Below are 18,475 nucleotides of genomic sequence, written 5' to 3' on the forward strand. Positions count from 1 at the left end.
AAGGAAAAATCGTAACTTTATGGTGGAGCGTACCTCCCCCTACACCACCTCAACCAAAGGATGGCAGTTAACACTGGGAATACGGGGACAAACACAATGTCATGTGCCTCCTGATGAAAGGCCCTGAGGAGGCAACTTTTTTCAGTAGCATTCCTGCCAAAAAATGCACACCCTCTCAGAATAGCACGGGATGGGTGGGTGGCGGTGGGGAGGAAAGAAAAATGGATACTCTGAATCTAATCATAAGAAAACATCAGATGAATAAAAATTTAGGGACATTCTACAATATACCTCGCCAGTACTCTTCAAAAATGTCAAGGTCATGAAAGACAAAGCAAGGCTGGATAACTAACTGCCCTTCCAGATTGAAGGAAACTAAAGAGGCATGACAATTCAGTGCAACATGTGATACTGAATTGGATCCTGGGGAATAGCTATAAAGGACATTACTGGGGCAATTTGCAAAATTTAAATATGGATGGAGTGTATTAAACAATTGTATAATTGTTAAAATTCCTGATTTCTGACCACTGTACTGAGATTATGCAAGATAATGTCTTTTTTTAAGGAAACACACAAATATTTGGGATAAAGGAGCTTGATGTTGGAAACTCTAAAACGATGTAGTAAAAATTATATACGTTTTATATATGTGTGTGTGTGTGTGAGAATATCTATATACCGTATACTGATTTCCTTTCTTTTGGGGTATATACCATATAGATATCCACACACAACATGTATTTGTGTATATATACACACATACGAGAGGATATGGAAATGCAGCAAAATATAACAATTTGTTATTCTAGTGGAAAAGTATATGATCTTTAGGATTCTTGAAATTTACGTGTAAATTTGAAATTTAATCATGAAAACAGAAGCTTTCAGCGACCAAATACATTATCAGAAATGGCCTGTCCCCAGTGAGCACTCTTTAGCTCATTCTTTTTCTACATCGCACTTATCACTGGCAAAAATTATCCTGTGCATTTATTTAATAATATTTAACATTATGTGCAAGGCTGTCAGTGCTTTACCTGTATAACCTCTGTGAATCTTCTTACACGTCAGGAACAAATACACAAGAAGATTGATTAACTTGCCCAAGGCCACCCATGTGGTTTGTCTCCTGCAGTGGCACAGAACCTCAACCAAGGCAGAAACTGCATTGTCTATTAGACTTAGAATGTCTATTAGACTTAGACTTGCTCAGCGACTTAGAATGGTGCCTAGCACATTACGGGTGTTCAATAATTATCCGTAGATTCAGTTAATAAACACTGGGCACCCACTAGGCCTACATCGGAAAGTACAGAACAAAATATTCAAAAATCTGTGCCTAAATGGAGCTTTGAGTACTAAAACTCAGTCCTACACCAATTAGCGTCCATCTAGGTATTTCATTTGGGTCTATCATTCCTGAGAATTAAGGCCCATTCTTAATAGATCCTCAGAGAAACGGATGCTCAGGGTGGGTCAATGATTTGCACAAGATAACTGTCTTGGTAGAAGGGAAGGTCGGGATTCCAACTCAGTCCCTGAGGTTCCCAGGCCCGACATATGAATCAAACGACCGACATCACCCAATCAGTATTTATTAGACGCCTACTGCGGACGATTGGTCTTCACGCAGGTCAGGCGAGAAGGGGTGGTGATGCGCGGGCCGCTGCGGAGACCCGGAGCCCGCCGCGGATCACGGGAATTTGGCGCCTATTTTTTGTTGGCTGGGTGTTCTCGCCGGTGATTGGGTCTCGGCAAGGCGTGCCGGTGCGCTCGGCTGCGGCTGCTCCGTCGACCTTGGCAGGACCGGGCGGTGCAGGACTCACTCGGCTGGCCTCCCGGGGGATGGGCCACCAGGAGTCTCCGCTGGCCCGGGCGCCGGCGGGAGGTGCAGCTTATATAAAGAGGTTATGTAAAGGGCTCAGCTGGCGCGAACACGTGGAAAGCCACGGGAGTCTAGGAGCCTGGGCCTCCCCAGCGTGCGCCGCAGCAGCAGAAGGATCCGCTGCACGCCGGGCTCCGGCCACCTCCCGCGCTGCTCGGTCCCGGAGGCAGCCCAGGCCCGGAGCGGACCATCCCCAGGCAGGGGCTCCAGGGGGGAAACGGGCCGCCCGGAAGTGGAGGTGCGCGGGCCAGGTAAGGGCGCCGTTCGAGGACTTAAGGCCAGCGCCGAGGCTGGAGTTACTGCCACTGCCTCCGCGCTTGGGAAGGGAAATCGGGTCCTCGGCCGGTCACGCTCCGAGAAGCCGAACTTTTGAGCCAATCCCTTCTACCCGCCGCCCTCGGGGACTTGGGTCGGTCCGCTGGGCTCCGCTAGGGCTTAATTCAATGGACTGTTTACACGCGGGCGAACACAAGGCGGGGCGCGGGGAGGGGCGTCACGGAGGGGGCCAGGCAAAGAAAAAGATTTCCGCCGGCCAAATCGCGTCCTAAGGCGGTTTTCAGAAGGCGTGAAGCTTGCTGGCTCTTCTTTTTCCTATCGCTACATGACAAGCTAACAGAGAGAGCGGAGAGTTTTTGCTTTTCTTTCCGGTTCCCCCTCTGATCCGCTGCCCAGTGGTTCCGTCTTTCCCGCTTTCCCCTCCCCTCCCCCGTTCAATCAGCGGTGGTGGCTTCCGTCTTAAAGGGGCCGCGGCGGCCGGGGGAGGAGGAGGTGGGACGCCCCGCGGCCTACACTCCTGGCCTCCCCGCCTCGGCCTGGTCGTTTAACCGATTCTTTCGCCCGCAGGTCACAATCCAAGGTCCCGCTCCTCCGCGTCCCAGGGCCGGACGGAGGGATGAGGCAGGGGGGGCCCGGGCAGCGCCGTTGCTGCTCCCCCCGCCGCCCGCAGCCATGGAAACGGGGAAGGACGGCGCCCGCAGAGGTACACAAAGCCCGGAGCGGAAAAGGCGAAGCCCAGTGCCGCGGGCGCCCAGCACGAAGCTGAGGCCGGCGGCGGCGGCCCAGGCCATGGATCCGGTGGCGGCCGAGGCCCCGGGCGAGGCCTACCTGGCGCGGCGACGGCCGGATGGCGGTGGCGGGTCCGCGCGGCCGCGCTACAGCCTGTTGGCGGAGATCGGGCGCGGCAGCTACGGCGTGGTTTATGAGGCAGTGGCCGGGCGCAGCGGGGCCCGGGTGGCGGTCAAGAAGATCCGCTGCGACGCCCCCGAGAACGTGGAGCTGGCGCTGGCTGAATTCTGGGCCCTCACCAGCCTCAAGCGGCGCCACCAGAACGTCGTGCAGTTTGAGGAGTGCGTCCTGCAGCGCAACGGGCTAGCCCAGCGCATGAGTCACGGCAACAAGAGCTCGCAGCTTTACCTGCGCCTGGTGGAGACCTCACTGAAAGGTAGGAGCACCGCGGGCCTTTCCACCCACGCAGGGCCTGGACCCCCTGCTCTCCGGACGGCTTGACCCACACTGTTCCCGGCTCTTCTAGGCCTCAGACCTGGTCCCTGTCACTCTGTGCCCAGACACACCCTCCTTTCCTGGTTCCAGGCTTTCGGCCCTCTCTCTTCTCCGGTCCCAGGATCAGCCCCGGAGCCTAAAGTTGGCTGGTATTTCCATAACAAGAGCTCGTTTAAGTGCTAACCATTAACTTAATAACTGCTCAACATTTGTGAGCTATGGTTATTAAACGTTTTCTATTTAAGATCCGTCGAGGAGTGGAGGAGGGGTTGGGTTCAGTTAGTAGCAAAGCTGCAGAGTCCCCTCACCCCCTAGGACCTCTCTGTTTCCCTCCCAAAACAAACAAAAAGAAAAAACTTTACTGGACCCACCCACACCCTCTCCCTGTCTTGCTTTCCCAAGTTTCCCGACACCCTCCAGCTCCAACCCCCAAACTCTTGTGGCTTCCTCGTCTGCCTTTTTTTCTGAGGCCCCCAGCCCTTCATCCCAGGCAGCCAAGCAAACTGACGGTTTTCTGGCTTGGTCCTCTGAGGCATGCAGGCTGACAGCCCTCACAGGTGGCCTTGAGAGCTGTCACATAACAAAGCATCCAACATCTTTTTCCTCCGTTTTACGTTCTTAATCTTTTTAACCTCAGAGGCTGGTTGGCAAATGGTTTTACTTAAAAGGAAAATGGGGTTCATTGAGGCAAGAGGTCTTGCAGTCCTGGAAGAACTAATTATCTTAGTTTCCGGGTTTTAACTGCAGTTAGGGAATGTGTTCATCCTAACTACTCAGTACCTACAAGCCTTTCATACCACCAGTAGCTAAGTGTCTGCTCGGAGAGGAGGAGAGGGGCAGTAGAAAGTTTGAGGAGACTTTCTGAGGCAGGAGGATCCAGGGGAAGAAAGTTTACTAATCCGAGTCCCAGCTGTGGTCTTAGTGCTGAAGTAATTTTTAGGTAATAACTTCAAAAGTAGGTTCTATCTTCTTTCTATAAATAGAGAAACTAAAACTTAGAAGTGAACAAATAACTTGATCAGGGTTAATCCACTTGAAAGAGAAGTTAGACTGGACTCCTTGTTTCCTTGTATTTCTCAGAGTTTAAGTGACGGGAGCCCAGATCTGTCTTGATTCAAGGCCTGGATCCTTTCAGAGGCGTAATGCTGTTCTCCATACCCTGAGGATGAACTTTTAATAATGGGTAGGATTTGGGGTGAGTTTGGAGAAGGTGGTTTCCTAAAACCTTGTTTGGAGCTTTTGCACAGCTTACAGATTGAGAGAGTAGGTAAGAACTTCAAGCTGAGATTGAAGGTTGGAGACTGGCATCAATGAACTGAGGACACAGGAATAAACATTTGGCAAAGTGAAGTCCCACATCCCAAGGCGGTCTTGTAGTAGGAAGTCTCTTTCCTAAGAGAACGCTTTGTCCCATTACAAGTCAATTGTTTGACAGTGGAGTTGGAAACGTGAATAAGTATCACCTGGAGTCCTTCAAATAGATGTGTAACTTTATAAAGTCCGTCCCTGCCCCATCCATTCTGAGAAGCCCACCCTCTCCCCAGGGTGAGTGTTTTTGTTTTGAAAAGACTTCCAGCAGGGCACGATGGCTCACGACTGTCATCCCAGCACTTTGGGAGGCTGAGGCGGGAGGATGGCTTGAGCCCAGGAGTTTGAGAACAGCTTGGGCACCAAAATGAGACCCTGGTCTCCACAAAAAATAGAAAAAAAATAGCCGGACGTGATGGCACAGTCTTATAGTCCCAGCTGCTCGAGAGGCAGAGGCAGGAGGATCGCTTGAGCCTGCGAGGTTGAGGCTACAATGAGCTATGATCCTGCACTGTAACCTGGGCGACAGAGCAAGACCCTGTCTCAAAAAAAAAAAAAAAAAAAAAAAAAAGCCGGGCGCGGTGGCTCACGGCCTGTAATCCCAGCACTTTGGGAGGCCGAGACGGGCGGATCAGGAGATGGAGACCATCCTGGCTAACACGGTGAAACCCCGTCTCTACTAAAAATACAAAAAATTAGCCAGGCATGGTAGTGGGCACCTGTAGTCCCAGCTACTCGGGAGGCTGAGGCAGGAGAGCGGCATGAACGCGGGAGGCAGAGCTTGCAGTGAGCCGATATCGCGCCACTGCACTTACCCATATTCTAGGAGCGCATCACTTATTTTGAAGTCCTTCTATTCTCAGACTTTTCCCAGTCTTCTCCTCTACTGCCAATGAATGGTCTGGACTTCCTACTACAAGATTGCCTTGGGATGTTGGATTTCACTTTGCCAAATGTTTATTCCTGTGTCTTCAGTTCATTGATGCCAGTCTCGAACCTTCAACCTCAGCTTGAAGCTCTTGCCTACTCTGTCAACATATAAATACTATGTAGACTTTCCTCACCCAAAGAATTTGTCAAAATTCCAAAGTGACCCATGGCAGCATAGCATAGTGGTTAGTACCATGGATTTGGGGTTAGACCTCCTGGCTCATCCCAGGACTGACTACACAAAACATGGAGCAAATTGTTTGAACCCTGTGAGGAGCATTCCTTTATTGTAAGATAGTGAGTATGTACCTATGACATTAGGTACATAGGGTCACTGTGCAAACTGTTAATGTCAGCAAGTGCTCCACATAGGGAGGAATTCACTGCCTCATATAAGTTCACACCATGTTCTGTACTCTTCTACCCTCACCCACTTCAAGATTCACATTGTTCTTGCTCAAGTTTCCCAAACTTGTTTCACCATAGAACACACCTTATTTTCTGTGTTGTCAGGCACACCAAGTTGACAGAAACACTGGTGTTTTCATCCTCCCTTTGCGAACTAAAACTGAGACCTAGAAGAATGAAATCTTTTGCTTTAGGCCACATACTAGATTGGATCCGTCCCTTTCAGTTGATTATTGTATTGAAAATATTTGAACCTCTGCGGTGTTCAGGGCTCAGAGACAGAGCAGTGAAGAAAATGTGTGTTGTTTCTGCTTATGAAAATGACATTCAAGCTTACTTGCAATGTGTTGATTTTTCAAGTAGTAAATAGGTAATCATTTTTGTTTCTTAAAATAGAGGACAGAGACCAAAATTACTGGAAGTTAAACTTTCTTTATTCTGGATTCCAAAATTTAGGGGTCTTGATCTGTCCTGGGACCCTGGGTTTACACATGCAAATACCACCCAGTAATGTTAGAGCTGGAAGGAGTCCTAGAGATAACCTGGTTCAGCTCTCTCATTAAATAGAAAAGTCCTTTGCAGTCACCCTTGACCCTGGCTCCTAAAACTCAGAATGATTTTGAAACAGGCCAAAAAGTGTGAATTTGTCTTGAAGTCTCAACTAAACCTAATGCCAAGTCCCTGCTGTGGTATTAGAAGGGAAAGAAAAAAAAGCAAAGCAAAACACACCACCCCTTGCCCCAAAGGAACTTACATTTGAAAAGTTTGAGAGCCGGAGGAAGACTTAAATGCTATTCAAGATCACTGGAGGAAATGACCAGTCAACTCATGAGCCTAGGGCTTTGTACAAGAATTAAGAGGAAAGAGAATCAGGAGTTAGGGAGAAGGTGGGCTTGAAAGTAGGGTGCCTAGGACTGTGGATAGGTGAAGAGACAAAGTGAGTCCGTTTCACTGTTTGGCTAATAAAATAATCCAGTATGAAAAAGAGAAATGTCCTGAAATGCTGTTCTTGGTCTTACCCCATGTTGTTTGAGAGACTTAAATGCATTGTCTCCTTCCATTCTGTACACAGACCAAACATGTCCTGCCCAGAAGCGTTAAGACAGCAGAAGCTTTGGAGGACTAGAAAGAGGTCATAAATGTGTGACCTGGCTGCCTGTTTCACAAGGAAGGAAACTGAAGCCCAGAAAAGGGACAAAACTTTATCCGCAATGAGTTAGTGATAGCACTCAAAGCAGCCTCCCAGGCTTTTTAAAAGCACATTTACAATCCTGTAAATTATTTGGTTGAAGGGTTGGTGCCCATGTTTTTAACTTTGAAATACTTCTCACATAAAGAGAGGAGTGAAGGCATCAACAGTTTGCTTTTATCCCCTTGTTTTCCATTGCTAGAATGCCTGTCCTGAATGTGCCTAAAACAAAGTTCAAGATTACTGCCACTTAGACAGCAGGCAAGCCTGAGTCATTGTCAGTCAGAAATTCTGTTGCTTTGTCTAAGGCACACACTGATTCTTCCGACAAATAGCAAGTGATGACACACACACACACACACACACAAATCCAGGACAAACTCTCAAGACTCATACAACAGAATAGTTAGAAGTTTGGTAGAGCCGGGAGCCTAGCTTATACTCAACTTGATAAGACGCTAATTGTTCTTTACCAATTGTTTGATGTTAATGCCTTTAGGTGGCTGGGAACCCAGGCCTTGGAAAGTAACGTTGCCTGCACACCCAGTGGCTTTGAGCTAGGCTACTATAAGAAGCTCTGCAGAGTTCTTCTCCATGAGGCATGTAGAGGACTCACGCCCACATGAACATAATGCAGGGTCACAAGTGGTAGCATCCTAGAAAACAGTACAGTTGTCTGGCAGTTTAGTTAGGGGCATTGGGGGAAGCAGGGGAAGGAAGTAACTGGGGGAGGAACTGTAATAGTATAGGAGAGACCAGGGTCTTAGCAGTAGATAGGTTTTCAGCCCGCAAACTTCCCCAACTTGTCGAGTGCCTAGGGAACCTTCGGAGCAGAGCAAGGCCATTCCCTCCCCGGCCCTTAGAAAGCAACTCTGAAACCTCTTCTGTGACTTGGGTCTTGGAGTTTAGAGAGCCTCCAGGTCAAGAGGCAGAGAGCTGGCTGGCATTGGGGAAATGTAAGTTAACGCAATACAATAGAATGCTAGACTCAGTCAGAAGGTTTTAGTCCCAATTTCACCCTGTAAATAAGAGTTGAAACTTGCAGGTTGCTATGTATCAGGTGAAGTCAATACCGTGATTATCTTCATTTTACAGGTGAAGCAAGTGAGGTACCAAGGTTAATGAAATTGCCCAATGTAAAACAGCTAAGCAAGTAACCAAGTCAGGATTCAAGCCCAGACATTCAAACTTGAGAATGCTTTCTTAACCGCTGTGGGGTATTGCTGGGACAGGTAGCTTAAGTTCTAGGTTCTTCTGTTTTTCTTGGTTGTAAAATGGACATAATCATATTTTACTCAGAAACTAATGGCTCAGGCCGGGTGCGGTGGCTCACGCCTATGATCCCAACACTTTGGGAGGCCAAGATGGGCGGATCACCTTAGGTCAGGAGGTCGAGACCAGCCCGGCCAAAGTGGTGAAACCCTCTCTCTACTAAAAATACAAAAAATTAGCCGGGCGTGGTGGCGGACCCCTGTAGTCCCAGCTACTCGGGAGGCTGAAGCAGGAGAATCCCTCGAACCCAGGAGGCAGAGGTTGCAGTGAGCTGAGTTCGCATCAGTGCACCCCAGCCTGGGCGACAGAAAGAAAAAAAAAAAAAAAAACACTAATGGCTCCTCTTTGTTTTTAGTTGTATATTGATCAGTGCTTGTGGCACTGCTGATTTCTGTTGGTTCATTCTATGTGTCTCAGCTGCCAGGGACCCCACCTGCTCTCTGCTTTACTCTTGAATGACTTGGGGCAACCACACAGACTTCTTGCTCGTGACCGACTGCTTTTTATGTGCATTGGATTTTAGGTACCAGCCTCAGGAGATAGAAGCAGCCCTTCCTTAATTAACAGCTTTGGTTAATTGGGGTTGCATTGGGTAAGGTCTTTCATAGTGTAAACTCTCGAGGAGTGCTTCCTAAGTAGAACTTGAAGTAGTCTGTTCATTTTCACCTCAAATATGGCCTTTGCTGATATCTTTAGGGCTAGGAACCCTCCTTAGTGACTTCTAAATTCTGGATCCTGACCTAGTTGTCTTTAACTTGTGTATTCTGCATACCCTACTACTAGTTTCTATGTTCTTTCTCTTTTTACACCTCTCCAGCTCATGACTTTTATCTTGATTTATTTCACCCTCTTATCGACCACCTAGGTATGCGTGTGGTATACCATGGGGAACCCAGAGACTTGATTTCATTCCACCGTGAGTGCCCAGTCTAACAGAAGAGATGGTTACAGTACAGCAGATGTTACTTCACTGCAGCCTGTAAGAGGTGCTCTGGGGGAATCAGCTGCCAGGGATGTGGACTAAATCTGGGGAAAGGAAGGATGGGTTGTAAAAGGGTAAATCAGAAACAACCCTGGCAAGAGCTGAGGCTTAGGTGTGTGGAAAGGCCCATGCATATGGAGAGAGATACTTGAGCCCAGACTGCCCTGGATTAGGGGTGCCCCAACTCTCTGCCTGGCTGGTGGATTCTACATTTTAACAAACCCCTGTAATGTTCCAAGTAGTAATAGCTAGCATTTCATAGTATTTTCGTATTCCTTTTCTCATTTGATTATTGCCACTGTAAAGTTGTTTTTATAACTTGTTCTTACAGACAAGAAAATCAATATCCATCAAGGTCAAGTTGCTTGTCCAGCACAACACTAGAGAAAGGTCAGGGCCTAGGTTTACATCCAGATGCTCTTTCCAGTGTCCATGTTCTTGACAGGCTGCCTTATAACTATTGGACAGCTGCCAGTGGTGTCCAGAGACATTAGCATAATTCACACCCAGTAGCAGTCTGCTCTGGTGTCCAGGCACCATTCAGCGTGCTTTGTATGTCACAGTTAAGCCTTAGAGCAGTCCAGTGATGTAGGTGTTTCTTCTCAATTTATAAAAAACTAAACAGATTCTTAGTGTCCTAAGAAGTTTGCCCAGGATCATATAGCTATGTAATTGGGGGGTCGGGGGGCAAGTAGTAGAGGGAATGTTGACCCCAGGCTTGGCTGGTTTTACAGCCCCTGTCCGGCCGGTAGGTTTACTCTTGTCCTCTTCTGGACACTGTTTTGCCCTGGCAGCCAGCATAACAAGTCTATTAATCTTAGGAAGTACTTTGGACACACCCTGTGGTGTTGCTATGGTACCCAGCCTCTTTATAATGACATAACAGCCCAAAATCATTGAGAATGGGACCAATTCTTGGTCCACATGCTCATATTTCTTTGGGAAGACATGCCAGGATGGGTCTGTGTCTTTAGCTTCTCAGGACAGATCTTCACCTGAGCCAGCTCTTTAACTCCTAATTAAACAGGGATGGCTATGGTCATAATTTATTCAAACTTCATTTTTCGGGGTTCCCTCTAATCCTTTTTCTTAGACATAACTTTATAATTTTAATATTCTGCCTTTTTCCCCCCTTCACATTAAAACTTGCTTATTACATGCTATGTGACTTTCTCTTTTGACTTTTTAAGTAAACTTTTCTTGAAGTATAATGATACTTTAAAACTTTCAGCCAATTGGTATTACCATAGTTAACTGTTACTCATTCTCATTCTTGGACAGTTGTTTTCCAATCCTCCACTTTGACTTACTCTGTATGGCATACCAGTTCTGAGTGTTTCTAGTGTTTGGTGTGTGTTTTTTTTGTTGGGTGGGAAGGCTTGTTTGTGTCTTTTTGACACTTTTGGAATACATTCCTCAAGTGGGATTTTTCTTTCAAATGGATTGAGCATTTTTAAGGCTTCCTATATGTACTGCTGAATTGCTGTCATCCTAGTGTGCGTAAGTCAAAGTCCTGATTAGTCCTCTGCTGAAAGACAAATCTGCATGTTGTATGGTTGGACCATCACGAGGGACTGGATGAACATTAAACTCTTGGGGACATGCATCAGAGTCCACTGTGGGAACTAACACATCCAGGTGTGCGATTTTGCTGCTGGCACTGAGGCAGTTGCAGTGCTTCTGCTGAGAATCTAGGCTATGAAACTCAAGGTCCTGCCCTCAACGAGGCAAGTTACTTAATCTGCTCCTGGGTTTCCTCACCTATGAGAGGAAATGTAATTACTATCTGAATAGATACTCTGAATTCTTCCTTTCTGTCTTACGTGACAAGTTATTAAATTTTATTTATCCTAAACTTCTAAGACCTTTCACGTCCTCTTCACACCTCCTCCCTTGCCAGCCCTCACTTTACCGGGTTTCAGAGCCTCTTGGTAAGTCAGTCAGCCACTAGTCTGTCTCCCATCGCCAACCCCTCATGCCTCCTTAAGAAACTTGTTTCATTGTCGAATATATGCTTTTTCACAATTTAACGTCTCTGAAATCAGAGGTTGACTTAGTCAATGGTGTGTCCATAGCGTTGTCAGTAGCCTATATGGCTTACTTAAATGGTATGTCTTGAAATTGGTGACTTGTAGATTCTGTAAGCAACATCTCTAAAATACGTCAGTGGCCAGGCGTGGTGGCTCATGCCTATAATCCCAGTACTTAAGGAGGCTGAGGTGGAAGGACTGCCTGAGCCCAGGAGTTGAAGACCAGCCTGGGAAACATAAGAAGACCCTGTCTCTACAAAAAATAGAAAAATATAGCCAGGCATGGTGGCGCATGCCTGTAGTCCCTGCTACTCAAGAGGCTGAGGTGGGAGGCCCCCTTGAGCCCAGAATATAGAGGCAGCAGTGAGCTGTGATTGGCTGCACTCCGGCCTGGGCAACAGAGCTAGACCGTTTCAAAATAAGTAAATAAATAAAATATATTAAGAACTTTCAGTCACTTCCCATTTCTTGGAGTCTAAATCCGCCTTAGAAGCGCTCCAGCCTCGTTGCGGCACATTCACTGGAACTCTTCTGTGATTACCCAGACTGCTTGTGTCCCTGGAGCACACCCTCGTGCTCCTGTGCCCACTCCCCTCATCCTGGGAGACACAGCTGCAGGGACTCTCGCAATTATTCTCAGCTTGCCTTCCTCTCATCCCAGCTTCTCTCCCGACTCCTGGCAGATCTGGGCCCGCTTCCTAGTTCTTACAGCTGTAGTCATTCTGCTTCTAATGACCAGAAGCCTATGTAAGGGCAGGGGTGCCCCTCATCTCACCGCAGCGCTGTGTCTCAAGAGCAGTGTGTGCTCAGAAATTGTTTAAGTGGCGTTGACTAAAACCTGGAAATCTAACTTCTGGAGGAGCCTTAAGGATAGGCTTGTAAAATCCAGAGCATTTTGTATTTCTTTCCAGGAAGTGCCTGTCTTTCCAAAGCTCCTACTGGCTTGTCCTTATGCTAAGCCTGCTGGCCTCACGTTTTTCAGCGAAGCAAGCCATGTTTTATTGGGAGCTTCAGCACTACTGATCAATTTCCATGACTAATGCGATGCGAGACACCTGCTTGGTTTTTTTTTCTTGGGTTTAAGCATCTTCTCTCCCCGTGAACTGGCATAGGATATGTTTTGAAATACCTAATTTATATTATGGTCGCCTGACTGTCAGACTTGAGGGAAAGGTAGGAAAACTGTCCCCAAAGGCAGGCCTGGCTCTCGGAAGTACACTTTTTAGCCCTCTGTGAGCTGGGAGGCAGCATGGTCTGGGGGGAGAACTTGCTGTGGGGGCTGTCTCCTATCCTCCCCAGTTACTCATGGCAGGGCCCTTGGGCAGACTCTGAAGCCTTTCTCAGCCTTAGTTGCCCCACCTGTAAAACGGTGCCTGGTAAGATGAGACAGCTCGCATAATAAACTTTTAAAATAGTACCTGGAACCCAGTAGGCTTTCACAGGCTAATTTACCTCAAATCCTTACTATGGCCAAATAACCTGCCTGTTTTCTCCCTCTCAGGGAAGTAAGCTAAATTTGTAGCTCTTACTCATCTTATACAACTGTCAGATTATACCAGACAAGGGAATTATAAAACTTAAGTAAATTTTGTTTGTTCCTCTCAGCTCAAAAAACTGAATTTCATGTGGGGATTTTAGTGGTTGCTGCATATGTCTATTGCAATTATATATCCTGAAACTGGGGAAATACCCACAGTTGTGGTTGGGGTCGGGGGCCCACTGTGAGTTGGGCCTGAGCTAAAACTCCATGGATCACCTGCCCTCCATCAGTCCTGTTCTGACTGGTGGACTGCAGTGACACTTTGGTTCTTTGGGAATTGGTGTCTTTTTGGAACTAGTGTTCAGTAATCCACTAAGTTTCGTTACTTTCCCTTCCTCAATGCACAGGCACCTTGGAAATGACTGTAGGTCTCCCTGGGGAGGCCGGAAGACTGAGTAAGAAATCTAGTCCCCCGACCTCAAAACATCTGCAGAATGTGCCAGCATTTCTCAGGGTTAAGTAGAAGAGTTAAGCCATAGATTGCTAACCAGGATATCTGGTATAATTTAACAAAAACTAAAATAAAAATATGAAACTAGGGCCTTGACCGGTCAGAAGAGGGAAGTTACTGGGAAATCAGGTGAGCGTAAGATAGATTGGCATTGCAGCTAGCCTTAAGGTGCACATTTCAATTGTACCTGCAGAGATTGTGGGGGCAGCAGGCCTAGGGAGAGGGATCACTTCAAATAGGAGTAGCCTGGTCTACCTAGAACATGGGTTTCAGCTGTTACAGCCTAAGAAGTGTGATGTCTTAGATGGAATAATCCACTTTTATTCGATGATCTAAATTTCATCTTTTGCCTAACATGTAAAAACTTACTTGTATGGCCTACAGCACTGGGATTATTGAAATCGGTGACTTCCAAGGATTTGGTTGGGGTTGGGTGGAAATGATGATGTTGGTGATGGTCAGTGGTTCATTTCCCCAAGTTCATATCTGACTTAATTCATAGTACTCATGTAGTATACTTTCATTATCTCATTTGATGGATGTGAAGACTGAAGTACCAAAAAGACTGAGGCTCGGAGAGGTTCAGGGACTTGCCCAGGGTTCTAGCCATCTTTTCATCACACCTCAGTCTCACTGTATTTTCCTTGCTTCTCATGAAGTAAGTCCACGGGCCCTTCCTGCGCAAAGAGGTACTTTTGAGGCTGGGTGCTGTTGAGAAGCTGGGACTATTGAGGCCGCTGCACCCAGCCTCAAAAGTACTTCTTATGGAACTACGTTGGGAAGCCAAGGCGGGAGGACCACTTGAGCACAGGAGTTGGAGGCTACTGTGAGCTATGGTCGCACCTCTGCTCTCCAGCCTGGGCGACAGAGTGAGACCTTGACTCGTAAAAATAATAACACTTTTGTATCTGGGATAAAGAGCTGCGCTTCCAGTTTTCCATTCTGTCATACCCACTGTTGCTGAGTGTGATTCTGAGAATACTTCTTCCTGTCCAGAATTTTCCTCTCAACAAACAGCCCCTCCTGTAGCATCTCCTGAGTCTAGCTCCTTCCTTAGAACAGCTCCTCAGTCCGAGGGTCCAATCTCCCCCAACCACTCACAAACTTTGGGGTCTTTTTTTTTTTTTTTACCGTTTTTTCTTTCCCTGGATTCTCATAACCTGGACTTAGATTATAGTCTGTTTTGCAGACTTGTTTTCTTTTTCCTTAGGTTGCCATAGTTACTAACTTTGTATATAAAATAATCATCATTCCTCTTTATTCTCCCACCAGAAGTTTCAGTGTTTTCTGATGTGACCTTTGCAAAGGGAACTGGATGGCTTTTTAATCTTTTCCTTTCTGGTTCTACCTCTAGTACACATTTCTTGCTCTCCTTTTTGTGGGTCGTTAGCATCTAGCTTGACTTGCGCTTCAGATTGATGCTTCATTGTGCAGTATTTTTACATAGAGGGCCTCTGCCCATGACCTAGATAGAGGATTATGAGAGGGGAAATAACTGATTTGAAAAGAACAAAAAACATCTGCCCTAAACTGGTTCTACCTGTGTTACTTTGATTGTGAGTAATATAAGCAAATAAATTATATAATTACAAGGGAAGTGAGGTCTATCCGATTGTGATAAAAAACCTAAAGCTTTTGCTTTTTTTTTTTTTTTTTTTTTTTTTTTTTTTTTTTTTTTTTTTGAGACAGAGTCTCACTCTGTCGCCCAGGATGGAGTACAGTGGCCGGATCTCAGCTCACTGCAAGCTCCGCCTCCCGGGTTTACGCCATTCTCCTGCCTCAGCCTCCCGAGTAGCTGGGACTACAGGTGCCCGCCACCTCGCCCGGCTAGTTTTTTTTTTGTATTTTTTAGTAGAGACGAGGTTTCACCGTGTTAGCCAGGATGGTCTCGATCTCCTGACCTCGTGGTCCACGTGTCTCGGCCTCCCAAAGTGCTGGGATTACAGGCTTGAGCCACCGCGCCGGGCCCAAGCTTTTGTTTTTTACGTCACATCGTCTTGGTCCAACCCAGAACTCAGACCACTGGCTTTAGTAGACTGTGTGCCTTGGTAATTTCAGGGCTGTTTGGGTTAGCAGAGTCTCACCCAGATCACTGCTTTTCATTATAATAGAGTAAATGACCAGTAAAAGGAACCCTCTGCCAGCAGCTATCTGAGGAGGTGCAGTCATTTTTGGTAGGATGGATGCTCCATACTGGGGCCAGAGAGAGGGTTTCTCTTCAGGTCCTGGCTCAGTTACAAACGACCTTGTGACCACCCAGAGCAAGGCAGCACATTTGCAGGCCCAGCCTCTCCTCATCAGTGAGATAAAACATCTGCCTTCTTAGACTTAGCTTCGGGAGCAGTTGTAGTCATCAGACAACATCCACATAAAGATTCACTGGACTGTCAATTGCTTTATAAAGAATATTGAGATTTGCTTGGAGAGGTTGGTTACCAGCTTTCCTAGAGTTTCAAGCCCACACAATGTAAATCTTATCTTATACATCGACTTTAGACTCTGCTGTTCCCACCAGCCTTCCTATTTACACCTTTCTGGTCTTTTTGTCCCTGTGTTCCATCATCCATTCCATCTTTCAGCCTAGAATTACCTTCCTGCTCCCCCACTGATCTACTGCCTGTCTTTTTACAGGGTAAGTTCAGTCCTGCCCCCTCTGACACCTTTAGATCTGGCGGCTCCTGCCCCCACTTCACTGTTTGTAGGTGTTGACCCTGATGGAGATGTACAGCTTTTGATGGTTGCTGTGTATACCTGTCATCTCCTTGAAACTAAGCCTCATAGAGACAGGGCATGTTATGTAGCTAACTTGCGCTAGGCATATGATGGGCTTGCAGAAAATATTGATGGATCGGAGTGTGCCTCTGAAGTAAACCAAGGAAATTGTAGGAGCGTGCCTCTGAAATAAAGGAAATGGTAGTGCCATTCTAGGTACATTAACAAGAATCCTTCTGTAAGTCAGGAAAAAAAAGAGGGAAGGTCATTTGCTCAGCATGGAGTAACAATGATATTAGAAGCAACAGACTCGTGACAGCCTTCTTGCATGCTTTTCCTTGTCCCATCTGCCCAGCAGCCTTGGGAGGTGTGGGTGGTATGGCAGTGCCTGTTTGGAGACAGTATAATGAAACAAAAAGGCTTTGCGGTCCGCCAGACAGCAGTAAAACCTGAGTTTCCACCTGGGCCTCATTCCAAACCCAGGTGCCTGACACCAGTCCCTGGTGCCCATGTCATACCTTGACTTGTTCTGTGTGAGTAGAAAGGGACTCAGTGCCAGTTTTGCGGGTCCCCTAGGAGCAGTTGTTTGTCACCAATGTCACTCTTGAATACACTGCATCCTTTAGTTCAAAAGAAGTGTGACTATGTTCATCTCACTCAAGCGCCTTCCTGTCTTCTTTGATTTAGGAGAAAGGATCCTGGGTTATGCTGAGGAGCCCTGCTATCTCTGGTTTGTCATGGAGTTCTGTGAAGGTGGAGACCTGAATCAGTATGTCCTGTCCCGGAGGCCGGACCCAGCCACCAACAAAAGTTTCATGCTACAGCTCACGAGCGCCATTGCCTTCCTGCACAAAAACCATATTGTGCACAGGGACCTGAAGCCAGACAACATCCTCATCACAGAGCGGTCTGGCACCCCCATCCTCAAAGTGGCCGACTTTGGACTAAGCAAGGTCTGTGCTGGGCTGGCACCCCGAGGCAAAGAGGGCAATCAAGACAACAAAAATGTGAATGTGAATAAGTACTGGCTGTCCTCAGCCTGCGGCTCGGACTTCTACATGGCTCCTGAAGTCTGGGAGGGACACTACACAGCCAAGGCGGACATCTTTGCCCTGGGCATTATCATCTGGGCAATGATAGAAAGAATCACTTTTATTGACTCTGAGACCAAGAAGGAGCTCCTGGGGACCTACATTAAACAGGGGACTGAGATCGTCCCTGTTGGTGAGGCGCTGCTAGAAAACCCAAAGATGGAGTTGCACATCCCCCAAAAACGCAGGACTTCCATGTCTGAGGGGATCAAGCAGCTCTTGAAAGATATGTTAGCTGCTAACCCACAGGACCGGCCTGATGCCTTTGAACTTGAAACCAGAATGGACCAGGTCACATGTGCTGCTTAAAATTCAGGGCTAAGCATTTTGGGTGATTTTAAACTAGGTGAGTGCTTTCTGTTGTTGTTTTTTTGTTTTTGTTTTGAAACAGGGTCTCACTCTGTCTATCAGACTGGAGCGCAGTGGGTGCAGTGGCAGGATCTCGGCTCACTGCAACCTCTACCTCCCGAGTTCAAATGAATCTCGTGCCTCAGCCACCCGGGTAGCTGAGATTACAGGCATCTGCCATCATGCCCAGCTAATTTTTGTATTTTTAATAGAGAAGGAGTTTCACCATGTTGACCAGGCTGGTCTCGAACTTTTGACCTCAAGCGATCTGCCAGTCTCAGCCTCCCAAAGTGCTGGGATTACAGGCGTGAGCCACCATGCCCAGCCTCCCTTTTTTTTTCCTGTGTGCCCGCTTCTTGTACTGGGTTCTTCATTCTGGACCCTGGGATGGGCCCTGTGAAGTTAGGGGGGACTACAAAGTTGAAGAAAACTAAGTGCTTCTTATCAAAGATTCCCCCCCATGTCTTGATGGGAGAAATGTGCAATTATCTGAGTACAAGTTGGAAAGTCTAGAGAAGTCTTCTGAGAGGAGGTTGCGTTTAAGCTGAATCTCCCTTTTTTAAGAAACACTCTTTCTCATCATTATAAATGCTCACTGTAGAAAATGTGCATAAGAGGTAAACAGTTTTTCAGAGAATAAACGCTACCTCTAATTGTATCCCACCTACTCACACATCCAGTTCTGCATAGTTTAGATCTTGCCCTAGCTGGTTGAGGTCTTTCTCTTTTTACTCATTACTAATCTGAGCATTCCTCCATGTCGTACTTTAAAAGTATGGCTTTTCAGGGACGGTGTGACATTCCCGTTATATGTACCATAATTTAA

General features: G+C 46.9%; 1 protein-coding gene across 1 annotated transcript in view; it reads left to right on the forward strand.

Annotated features, from left to right (window-relative positions):
• Positions 1–1,476: 1,476 nt before the first annotated feature.
• STK35 (serine/threonine kinase 35) overlaps positions 1,477–18,475 on the forward strand; it is a 46,989-nt gene continuing 29,990 nt past the window's right edge. Inside the window, exons 1-3 of the mRNA XM_050745204.1 lie at positions 1,477–2,139; positions 2,732–3,329; positions 16,898–17,647. Of these exons, the coding sequence (XP_050601161.1) occupies positions 1,564–2,139; positions 2,732–3,329; positions 16,898–17,610 (1,887 nt within the window). The 5' untranslated portion in view covers positions 1,477–1,563 and the 3' untranslated portion in view covers positions 17,611–17,647. The remainder of the gene's footprint in view (positions 2,140–2,731; positions 3,330–16,897; positions 17,648–18,475) is intronic.

The sequence above is a fragment of the Macaca thibetana genome, chromosome 10 (assembly GCF_024542745.1).
Source record: "Macaca thibetana thibetana isolate TM-01 chromosome 10, ASM2454274v1, whole genome shotgun sequence".
Taxonomy (NCBI): domain Eukaryota; kingdom Metazoa; phylum Chordata; class Mammalia; order Primates; family Cercopithecidae; genus Macaca; species Macaca thibetana.